Genomic DNA, 12,436 nt, shown 5'->3' with positions numbered 1-12,436 from the left:
TGCCGCGGAGTGGCTGGGCCCGTGAGCCATGGCCGCTGAGCCTGCGCGTCCGGAGCCTGTGTTCCGCAACGGGAGAGGCCACAGCAGTGAGAGGCCCGTGTACCGCAAAAATAAATAAATAAATACATAAATAAAAAAGAGTATATGTTGATGGTTATGGGTTATGGGTTGTGCTCTGCTGTGGCAGCTGTGAGCACAAGATCCAAGTGACATAGGTGCTCGTTGGTCTTTAAGTTTGTACTTGTATGTTGGTGATGTGGGGCCTTCTAAAGTGCAGGGTCCAGGGAAGGGGCTCTTGTCTGTGTCTCAAGGTGATATTATCCTATACTCTCTTTTGGCCAAACTTTCCTTTTTTTCTAGCTAGAATGCCTCTGGTTTTTCTTTGTAACAGGCTCAACTGACATATCCATCTTTTAGAGGTTTCTCACAGGAACACAAAGGCAAAAATAATATCGTTTGGTAAAAAAGGAAAAAAAATAGAACTTTAATTCATGGATCTTTGTTGTTTAATGAAGGAGTCGATGACTAAGGGTGCCCTAGGCAAGGATTCAATATTAAGTTGGCTTTCTAGCCTTTCTCCCACACAGAATGTTCTATTTCCCGGTTGGTCACACTCAGCAGGTGTGCTCACCTTGGACACTGAATCTGGATCAGATGGCCTGTTGCGAGCCCTCTTGTCTTCTGCAAGGGCCAGGCGGACCCTGATAGACTTGCATGATGACACTTCTTCGGTCTCTGGACACAACTACAGTATTTCTTATTCTCTTAAGTCTCCAATATCAACAACAGAACCCTAGCTCATTTTCTAAGATCACAGCTTACCGTTCCTCAGGGCCTGGGAGGTCATCTACCATCCCACTGCCTCTCCTTTTGGAGGAATTACTGTCTGAGGGAAAGGTAGATGTACACCTTGGCCCACCGTCATGGTAACAAGTGCCGTCTAAAAGCAACATGACACAAGATCAAAGTTTTTGCTGGTGAATTCATTTACTTTACATTTATTGAGAAATTACTGCATGCTGGACTCCTGGGGTGGGAACTGTAAACTGGTGTGTGACTGTGTGTCAGAAGACACGGGAGTCCACTGGAGGCACACAGGAGGGGGTGTCTAACCAGCATGAGTGCAGAAAGGTTCCCCATGCCTTGTTCCCATCATGGCCAGCAAGACCCACAGAATAACATGGGACACAGACCCACAAAAGGCAGCACCAGGAAGGCTGAGGATGAGACTCAAGCAGAAAAACTCTACCCTGGCCACATCTAGCCCAGATTTCCACCAGTACCCAGAGAGGAAGGGTTGAAAATTAATGGCCAAATTGCAGGACACCTGCAATGTTAAAAATTGTTGTGTTGAAGGTGCCTTGTGGAGAGGTTTTCACGGGTGGCAGGAGACTTTTTTTTTTTTGGCCGTACCATGTGGCGTGTAGGATCTTAGTTCCCTGACCAGGGATCGAACCTGGGCCCCCTGTATTGGGAGCATGGAGTCTTAACCACTGGACCACCAGGGAATTCCCAGGAGACTTATTTTTAACTGTATTTCCTCTACATGAAGCACCTTCCATGCGGCAGGTACAGTGATGGGCAACACAGACCAAGTCCTGACCTCGTGCAGGTTAACCTCCTACAGCAGAGACTAGAGTCAATGAGCAGGTAGTGATTAGTGCTGTGAGGAAAAATGAAGGGCGTTGAGAGCTGTGATCAGGGACAGGCTCTCTGAGGAATGACCAGGTAAAAGAAGGAAGCAAGTCACGAGAAATCTATGGGCAGAAACTGGGCTGAGCCAGAAGAACAAAAATATAGGGCCCTGAGTCAGAAGCACGCTCAGCGCTTTTTAAGATGCATACAAAGGCCAGGGTGGCTGGAGCTGAGTACAAAGGGAAGGAGGGGGAAGGGTAGCTAAAAACAAAATCTCCTTCCGACCCAGAAAATCTCTCCACAAAGGCAGAAGAGAAAGAAAAACAATTTCATTGTTGAATAAGCATTAAACCAGAATTTGACGTGCATCATAGGCAATCCACTAAGAGGTGGCAAAGACAGGAAGACATCCCGCCCTTTTCTAGAACCAAGCGGATACAACTTATCGCAAACATGTTCGCGAGAGAAACAGTGACTGGTCCTCAAGTAAGAGGGCTAAGCAGCATCCGGTGTCACAGCACTCATCCTAACTTCCCTTGGTGGTTGGGGAGGCCATCTGTGTTCCCTAATTGGCTTTTTCCAAAGGGAAACAGGCGTAGGCTCCTGAGCTCCCAGAGAAGCTGGGAGGTGGGGTGCTCTCGTCCTTGATGGTGGCATTTCGAAGGGAGGCTTCCCAAGTCCTTGAGAAAGACATTCCCAGATCTGGCGAGAGGATTCTTTAGCTTTAAACAGATTCACATACATTTCAAAGAGACAGGGAAGGAACGTTCAGGTTTTCTAAAGTAAATGCTCTAAGAAATGGAAGGGGGAAGGACATCTCTTCCCTTACTTTCAACAGGAGAATTAAGCCTCTTATTCTTTCCTTGTATTTGCCTTTACTCTAGAAAACCAGAGTATGTGCTTTATTCTAATTGTGATGAGAAGCCACAGGAGGTCTTGAGCTGGAGAGAGTTCTAAAGGTGCAGTGGGGTTGCTGGGGGGAGACTCAGCCCCCAGGTGTGGCCAGGGGGATGATGATGGGGGCTCCAGGAAGCTGAGGATGATTGAAGGAAGTTGAGGACGTTGAAGCTGATTTCCTTCAGGTTTGTGCCATATCACCCGAGGGTCTGCACTTGTGGTGATAAGCATGTGTGTTTCTTTTCCTTGTTTGGCTGGAGCCCCCAACTGCTGTACGATGAGTCTCACGTGGTCATTAGAGAACACATCCGTCCTTCTTTCACGGTTCTGATTTCCTCTCCAGGACAACCTCTCTCACACATCTCAAACTTCTCGTAAAAGGTGGAAGTGGGGGAGTTCCCTGGTGGTCCAGTGGTTAAGACTCTGTGCTTTCACTGCTGAGGGCCTGGGTTCAATCCCTGGTCAGGGAACTAAGATCCTGCAAGCTGAGTGGCGTGGCCAAAAGAAAAAAAAAAAAGGTGGAAGTGAAGTAAAGCTTTGGGAAACAAATTCTGAGGAGCTATTTTTTCGATGTCAAAAAAAAATCACAAGCTCAGGGCCAGCAGAATAAGGAAATGCTAATAGGACTGTTGTGCAGCAAGGTCAAGCCAAGGCCAACTGTAACACCTGCTGCTGGCGACCGGGGGTGGGGGGGCGGGCAAGGCTTTGACTGTGCCCAGCGCCAGACAAAGCAGGCAAACGGGTAGAGAGGACACTACCCAGATCAGAGGGTTTTTTTTCCAGTTTCCCACCTGGGTCCTTTGTGCTGCATCATCCTTTACATAACCACTTCCCAGTAGAATACTCCATTTAAACACCTCTCTGCAAAGAAGCAAACTAATTACATACAGTTTCTTTCATGCTTGTGGCATTGACTCACACATAGAATTAAAATTGACAGCACTTCCTTGCAGGCCAGGAGCTCATTCTTACCAGTTGAGATACACCTGCTCCCGGAATTCAAGCTCCACTTGGATGTGTCATTTGCTCTTGCTTGTTTTTGGCCATTTGGTAGGAGTGTTGGTGTTTATTTTAGAGCACTGCCCCTATCTCTGAGCAGTAGTCTGTTCAGAAACAAGAAGTTAGTGGAATCTTTTCTCTGCATCTAAAGGAAGATTTATTGTGTTTTGTTTTTAAGTTTTAGCCTGGCTTTGGTTCTCAGAAATGCACATTTAATTACACATCGTATGTGGGTGCTTTACAATGGAGACCTTTATCACCTAATTGCACAGTTGCCGGCAATAAAGGCAACTGTCGGCCAAGTCATACAATAAGAATGACCTTCAGGTATCTTTGGAAATGAAAGTCCTTTGGTTCTTGGGCTGTCCTCCCCCTTCTCGGGTTGGGAAAGCTGTTTTTCTGCAGCTCATGGCTCTAACAGGGCATCAGCGGTTTCGACAGGAAGCAGGCTCCTTCTGCGGTGCAGTTCATCCCCTTTCCCTTCTCCCTCATCACACCCTGCCACTATGTAGCTGTATAACTTTGGACAAATCACTCGTTATTGGTTATGAAACCACACAACTCAGATAGGGACTTGAACCCACTGTCTTTTTTTTTTTTAATAAATTTATTTATTGATTGATTTATGTATTTATGGCTGCATTGGGTCTTCGTTGCTGCATGTGAGCTTTTCTCTAGTTGTGGAGAGCAGGGGCTACCTACTCGCGCGCAGCAACGAAGACCCAACAATGAAGACCCAACTCAGCCAAAAATAAATACATTGATAAAAAGAAAAATTCCCCAAACATCAGCAGTATACTTTTCAACCTCAGCGCAGATTTCTTTTCTTTTATAATTCAAAACCCTGCTGTTCATTTGTCAAATATATTAACAATATCTAGTTAATGTCTCAAGCTTAATTACTGATGTCACCCTTCAGATACGGATTCATTTTCTTATCAATTTTTTTTCCAATGGACTTATTCTCAAGTAAGGATCCAATAAGTATCTTGAGTTTCTGGAATATTGGGCAGATATCTGGATGCCTATGTTAAGACAAGAAGTGATCGAGTTCAGATTGCATCCGGGCTGAGATGAGCATAAGTCACACACACTTCAGTGGCCTCCATTTAGTGCTCTTGGCAATACCGACTCCATTTTGATTTTCCTTTCACACAACCCCATGAAGTTGGTAGTTAAAGCCCCCATTTACAGATAAAGGACATGAATACACAGTAATTTGCCCAAAAGATCATTCAGCTAGGAAGTGGCACAGCCAGGATTTGAACCCAGGGAGCCTGGGCACCTGCACCACCACACTGGATGGCCCCAGGGCTTAGCTGAACCTTAACGTCATCATCTGGAACATGAACTGGTTGACCAGATGCCTTCTGAGGTCCCAGCTAGCTCTGCAAGTATCTGTGACGTTCAGTGGCTCACTACTTTTTCTTTTTTCCAACTCACTTTTTATTCCCATAATCTCCCAATCTCTCAATCGTGTGCGCCCTGTCTTTCTCTCTGTCTCTTTTTTTTATTAACGTATAGTTGATTTACAATGTTGTGTTAGTTTCTGCTGTACAGCAAAGTGATTCAGTTATACATACATATATATACATTCTTTTTTATATTCTTTTCCATTATGGTTTATCACAGGATATTGAATATAGCTCCCTGTGCTATACAGTAGGACCTTGCTGTTTATCCATCCTATATACAGTGTAATACTTTGCATCTGCTAACCCCAAACTCCCAATCCATCCCTCCTCCACCCCCACGACCCTGCTGGCAACCACAAGTCTGTTCCCTATGTCTGTGAGTCTGTTTCTGTTTTGTAGATAGGTTCATTTGTGTCTTTTTTTTAGATTCCACATATAACTGATCATATGGCATTTGTTTTTCATTTCTGACTTACTTCACTTAGTATGATAATCTCTAAGTCCATCCATGTTGCTGCAAATGGTACTATTTCATTCTTTTTTATTGCTGCGTAGTATTCCATTGTGTATATATACACCACATCTTCTTTATCCATTCACCTCTTGATGGATATTGAGGTTGTTACCGTGTCTTGGCAGTTGAGTGGCTCACTACTTTTAAGTGCAGAAGAGGAATGTTCCATGTCAGCTCTGTTCATCTCCCAGAACTTTCACCAGCATACAAGTTCAGAAACCACTAAAGGCAGGAGAAACCAAGTAGGACTCATCTTCATGAATAAGTCATTCATGGAGCTGTACTGTGTCTGAAACAGTCTTGCCCTGTATGTACTAGATGAAGCTCTTGTATCAGATAGGGCTCCTAAAGCTTCTGGAATCCACTGGTTCTTGGGTTGTTTATGAAACTAAAGCAGGTTAAGTCCCTCTACACCCCAATTAGAATTGACCTCTCTGTCCTTTGCACTCACATGTACCCTACCAAGATTTGATCAATAACACTTATTACATGTCTTATGTAATCTTTGCATCTATGCAGAGTCCACCCTATCATCAGAGACGAGTAGTAGTAGATAGAACTAAACCCAGCCAGACCTGGGGCCCTCCCTGTCTTGGACACACAGCAGGTTAAATTAAGGGATCTGTTCCCCCCTTAATTCCCACCCCAGCGGTTTCCATTTCCATTTGTTGCTCTCTACACCAGGGAAGCTAAGAAGTTAGGCCTTGAAAAGAGAGGGAGTGGGAGGTATCACAGAACCAGACCACACCCACCCGCAGTCTCCCGCATCCTCCCAGCAACCAGGGTCAGCGCCCCAGCTTGTTCCGGGAGAGGAGCTGATGAAGCTCTGAGTCACATGTGCAAGTGAAGTTTGAAACAGAGCTGGTCTGAGTCTTAACAGCCTATAGTGTCTGAACCTGCCCAAGACATTGCAAGGGACAGGAAAGGCAGTTAGCCTAGAATGGTGGGAAGTGGTGCTTAGAAAATAGAGAACTGAGCTGAGGCTCAATGAAATGGCTGCACTTAGATTCTTGTCTGGACCACAGTTTCTGCCCCCCAGCCTCCCCCCAGCCCACCCCCACCCCCTGCTCCTTTGGTGCCCCCAATCTCCCTTCTCTCTGACACTTGCAGTTCTGTCCTGAGACAACCCTGGAGCATTTTCTGCTACCCTTCATTATGGAAAACATATAAGGCAAATGTGCAGGCTCCTTAGCATCCCAAGGGTAGGCAGGTAATCTCTTCTTGTCCTTTTACTTCAGCCTTCCCGTTTCCCTGGGAGCTGTGGCCCCTGGGACAGTGGAATGGTAGGAACCCAGGACCCAGGATTGCGTATCACTTAAGAAGTTTGTTCTTTTAGATAATTCATAAGAACAAGAGACAGGATTGCTGATAGTAGAACAGCCATATTCCCAATGAGTCAGGAGCCCGTCTAAGCACAACGGGAAGGACTCTGCTAAGAACAGTGGCCTCCAGAGATGCACAGGCGGGCTGGCTGGCCTGGGGCAAATCGACTCGGTCTGTGCCACTGTGTGTATTTATGGCTGCAGTTCTGCTTTGCTTAATCACCTAATGTTTATACAGGTGTTCTAACCCTTCCTTGACAGCCTCCTGATGTCCCAGTTCTGCGTTTGCACCTCCAATAAATCAATAATGTTAGATAAGAAAAGACAAGTAAATCTCACAAGTCATAAAATGGAAAAGGAGTAGGAAAACAACTCAGGGATTATACTGCGTGAACCATACCCAAAGCCACGCCAGTGGAGAAGGGCCATACATTCCCCCTGACTTTCCCAGTCAGAAAAACTGGTCCACAAAGGCCAGCCTGAAAATGCTGTTCCCACAGATGAGGGGTCTGGGGCACAGTTGGGGGGCCAGCCCTGCTTCAGCGGGCACTACTCACCTACCCATTACCCTCACTCATGCGTCATCCCCATTAACAGTGTCATCAGAATTCAGTTCCCATCTCTATGTCCCGTTTCCCACTGAAAGAAACCAGGGATCTTTAGAGAAATGGCCTTTAGGATAGGGAATAGGGAAGGTACAGATGAACTTGGGACATCTTGTTATGCCAGAAAGCAAGGAAGCTATCAAAGACTAATCGCGTTAGAAGTTCACAGAATCTACTAAATTAACTGGTCTGTACTCTTCAAAAATGTCAAGGTTATGAAAGACCAGGAGACTTAGAAGCCATTCCAGACTGGGGGGGACTAAAGAAAAAAGAGATGAAATGCAATGCTGAATCCTGGCCTTGATCCTGGAATAGAATTTTTTTTTAAATAAAAGATTTGTTGGGACAACTGGCAAACCATGAATAAGGTCATAGATTAAATAATAGCATTGTATCAATGTTAATTTTCTGATATCAACCATTGTTCATGATTATTTAAGAGTATGTCCTTGTTCTTAGGAAATACACACTATTGTATTTGTAGGTAAAGGAGCATTATGTGTGCACTTCACTCTCCAATAGTTAAAAAGTTGTATATATGAAAGAGAAAATGAGTCAGCAAAAGGGGTGAAATGCAAACAATTGGGGAATCTGGGTGAAGGGTCTATGAGAGTTCTTTGTCCTATTCTTGTAACTATTCTGTAAGTCAAACATTATTTCAAAATTTAAAAAATTACCAAAGGGAAAAAAGGCTCACAGGAGTCGCTGTAAAAAATTTTCTTTCCTATTCAAACTATTTTAGTGAAATCATAGAACCGGTAAAGGAAAGTTCTTTACAGAATTCCAGTAATAAGTGCAGGAGGAATAATAGAATTAGAAAACCACCATCTTAGCAAACCATAAGGCAATGCTCATCAATGAATGCTAAAACCATGAGGTGGGATCCTGGAGGGATCAGGCTGACACCACATGACTCCTCTGGCCCATCCTGGCACCACTAAACGTGGCACTGGGACTTCCCTGGTGGTGCAGTGGTTAAGAATCCACCTGCCTGCCAATGCAGGGGACACGGGTTCCATCCCTGGTCCGGGAAGATCCCACATGCCGAGGAGCAACTAAGCCCGGGCGCCACAACTACTGAGCCTGCGTGCTAGAGCCTGCGAGCCACAACTACTGAGGCTGCACAGGGAATGCACAAGGGTTCCAATTTCTCCAATTCTCACCAGCACTCGTTCTTTTCTGTTTATCTTTCTTTCTTTCTTTTTAAAATATTTATTTATTTATTTTTGGCTGCATCAGGTCATAGTGCAGGATCTTTCAATGCGGTGCGCAGGCCCTTCGTTGCAGCACTCGGGCTTCTCTCTAGTTGCAGCACACAGGCTCAGTAGTTGCAGCGCATGGGCTTAGTTGCCCTGCAGCATGTGGGATCTTAGTTCCCCGTCCAAGGATCGAACCCACGTCCCCTGCGTTGGAAGGCAGATTCTTAACCACTGGAACACCAGGGAAGTCCCTCATTTCTATTTTTCTATGGGGTTTTTTTTGGATAATAGCCCTCCTTAAGGGGTGGGAGGTGGTAATACCCAACGTTTAAAAATGTCCTTATGTTTTCATTTTTGCTTCAGTGATATACGCATTTTGTAGAAACAGACAAACTTTATGGTGATTTAAGTTAAAATCCTCTTTGTCACCCGTTTCCTAATTCCATTCTTCTCCCTTCTTCCCTATCTGTCATGAATGTGGTTGTAACCAGGCCTTTTTTGGTGCTTTTAGTACGTGTGTGTGTCTCAGCTTGTGCTCCCCAGAGAGCAGAGCCCCAGTCGGGACTTGAGTGCAGGGAGTTTATTTGGGAAGTGTCCCCAGGAAGCGGGAGTGAAGGAGTCGAGTGTGAGATGCTGAGATAGGGAAGGAGGAAAAGCCAGTGAAGGGAGCGTTGTTGAGCTGTTTCCTCTGTGAGCAACCAGGCTCACGCCTGCTGGGGACCATGCAGGAGGGCCCCAAGGATGGCAGCCTGGGGCATTTATCCAAGACGCCTGCATCCCACTGGTTGAGAGCTGCCCTGCACTTCCAGATTGCCCTAAGGGCTGAGTCCAAAGAGAAGAGACTGTGGAAGGTGCTTGAGGAGGTGTCTGAACACAACAGAGTTCCTGGGGCAGCCGGCAGAAGCTAACAGAGGGGTCCTTGGCCAAGAGGGTCGGTGAAGCCAGCTGCAAGGTTTGGGTTCCAGAAGCATCACTATCCTCGAGGGACCGGTTCTGGTTCTCCAGGCCTCCTGGTGATCTAAGCTCCAATTTCTTTTTAATATATTCCTCTTCCTCTTGAATCCGCTGGAATTGGTTTCTACTACTAGGAGGAGCTCTGACTGATACTGCGCGTAAGTGAAAAACAATAATTCCAACGTTCGCAGAGATGATCTCCTTTGCTTGACCCCATCTCTGGTGTCTGATATCTATATTATTTACGGAAAACGAGGTGATGGGAGTTTCATTCTGGCTTCCAGTTTACTCGGTTGCCTGCTCATCTCCCTGATATGAGACTCCCTGTTCATTTTTAATGTGGTCTCTGTTTGCATTATGGGCTGGGGGGTTGCCAGGTGGGTGGGAGGGAGGAGTCAGAAGCAGAAGGTAGCTCGATAGCATGTCTTCTTGGGGAGGGGAGCTTGGCGCTTTGGGGCTGGTCCAGAGGAGCGTGGGGTGGAGAATACTGCAGTTTTCTAACAAGCCACCCTGCTGGTGGCCGCAGAGGGGCCCTTGCTCCAGGAACCCACCACTCCTGGCTGCGCAGCGCCTCTGGAGGGAGCAGTCCTCTGCAGTACACGGCTGTGGTTCTCTTCTCCATCCTAGCCTCTCAAAGTTCATCAGGGCAGAGGCAGTTTAGCTAAAAGCCCTCAGCTCTGCAGCCAGCCTCCTCCAAATCTCAGATTTGAATGCCTCCTGCGACATACTCACCTGCCACATTGGGCTAGTTACTTAGCCTGTCTAGGCTTCAATTTTCTTATCTGTAATATTCAGATAATAATCATGATGGATGCTTTGACGTGCCACCCAGATTCCGCATCAGGAATGAAGGCTGTTTCCCCCACTGTCAGCCCCTATGGTGAGCTGCCTCACTGGGGAGAACAGCCAGCATCTTCCCCGGGGAGTGGCCAGCATCCACTGGCTGATGGGCAAGGTTGTATTAAGGCCTGGTCCTCACACCCCATAGGCTCTGAAGGGCCATCCCATCTTCGAAACTCCCCACAGTGTCTGCTTCAGTCTCTACTGAGACTGTGTCGGATCCAACTTCTCCCTCCACCCAGTGCTGCCCCTTCCCTTCCTCCCACGGGTGCTCATCCCAGGAGCAACTCCCTAACGAGCCTCTTCTGTGCAGATCTCCACTTCGGAGTTGGTTTCCCGGGGGCCCAAACTGCCACACCGCACTTTTTCTCATAAGGACTATATCACACAGAACATCAAGTTCTCATCACAGAGCCAGGCACAAGCTCACAGTAAACATTAGTTGTGCGGTTACACACCCAAGGCATGTCTATTTTTCCCCTCATGGTTACAGATTAAAAAAAAAAATCAAAATATTAATGAGGCATCCACAATATGTGCTCGTGTTGCCATTTGGACTGGAATGCCACCAGACACAAACAAAAGCAAAAACTGTATATATCAGAATCAAGAACTATATATATTTCAGGTTTGTTGAGGTATAATTCATATACCATACCATTCATCTATTTAAAGCAGTCAATTCAGTGGTTTTTAGTATATTCACAGAGTTGTGCAAACATCATCATGATCAGTTTTTTTCTGTTTTTCGGGGTTTTTTGGCCACACCATGCGGCATGTGGGATCTTAGTTCCCCAACCAGGGATTGAACCCGCGCCCCCTGCATTGGAAGCACAGAGTCTTAACCACTGGACCGCCAGGGAAGTCCATCATGATCAATTTTGAATGCTTTCATGCCTTCCCCTAAATACCCTGTACCCATTAGCAGTCCATCCTCTTCCCTGCCACCCAACCCCCAGCCCTAGGCAACCACTAATCTACTTTCTGTGTCTATAATAAATTTCATATAAATGGACATTTCATATAAATGGAATGATGCAACATGTGGTCTTTTGTATCTGGCTTTTTTTTTTTTTTTTTGCCACACCGTGCGGCATGTGGGATCTTCCCCGATCAGGGATAGAACCTGTGCCCCCTGCATTGGGAGCTCGGAGGTTTAACCACTGGACCGCCAGGGAAGTCCTGTATCTGGCTTTTTTCACTTGGTATAATAGTTTCAGCATTCATCCATGTGGTCGCATGTAACTACTCCATTCCTTTTTATTTGCTCAATAATATTCCATTATATCGATTTACCACATTTTATTTGTCCATTCTTCAGCTGATGGATGTTTGGGTTGTTTCCACCTTTTAGCTCTTATGAGTAATGTTGCCATGAACATTCATTTTTAAGTTTTTCTGTGGACATAAGTTTTTTGTTTTTCTTCAGTTTTATTGAGCTATAATTGACATATAACATTGTATAAGTTTAAGGTGTACAATGGATTAATTTAATACACATATATTGCAAAATGATTTCCACCTCCATCATGTCACATAATCACCATTTCTTTTTGTGGTGAGCATGGGTGTATGTTTTCATTTCACTCAGGTATATACCTAGTAGAATTGTTGAGTCACATGGCAATTCTTTGTTTAATATTCGGAGGAACTGCCATTGTTTTCCAAAGCAGCGGCACCATTTTACATTCCCATCAAGAGTGTGTGACTACTGCAATCTCCCCACATTCTCACCAACACTTGTTATTGTCTTTTTTATTATGGCAATTCTAGTGATCCTGAAGTGGTGTCTCCATGTGTTTTTTTTTGTTTTTTGTTTTTTTTTGCGGTACGCAGGCCTCTCACTGTTGTGGCCTCTCCCGTTGCGGAGCACAGGCTCCGGACACGCAGGCTCAGCAGCCATGGCTCATGGGCCCAGCCGCTCCGCGGCATGTGGGATCCTCCCGGACCGGGGCACGAACTCGTGTCCCCTGCATCGGCAGGTGGACTCTCAACCACTGTGCCACCAGGGAAGCCCTCCATGTGGTTTTGATTTACATTTCATTTGCCTGCTGAA

General features: G+C 45.8%; 1 protein-coding gene across 1 annotated transcript in view; it reads right to left on the bottom strand.

Moving 5' to 3' along the window:
• ST6GALNAC1 (ST6 N-acetylgalactosaminide alpha-2,6-sialyltransferase 1) overlaps nucleotides 1-10,162 on the bottom strand; it is a 35,898-nt gene extending 25,736 nt beyond the window's left edge. Inside the window, 1 exon segment of the mRNA XM_007472409.1 lies at nucleotides 10,092-10,162. Coding sequence (XP_007472471.1) covers nucleotides 10,092-10,162 — 71 coding nt within the window.
• Between the last annotated feature and the right edge of the window lie 2,274 nt (nucleotides 10,163-12,436).

The sequence above is a fragment of the Lipotes vexillifer genome, unplaced genomic scaffold, assembly GCF_000442215.2.
Source record: "Lipotes vexillifer unplaced genomic scaffold, Lipotes_vexillifer_v1.1 scaffold518, whole genome shotgun sequence".
NCBI lineage: Eukaryota > Metazoa > Chordata > Mammalia > Artiodactyla > Lipotidae > Lipotes > Lipotes vexillifer.
The sequence above is the reverse complement of the archived record's forward strand: the minus strand, read 5'-3'. Positions and strand labels throughout refer to the sequence as shown.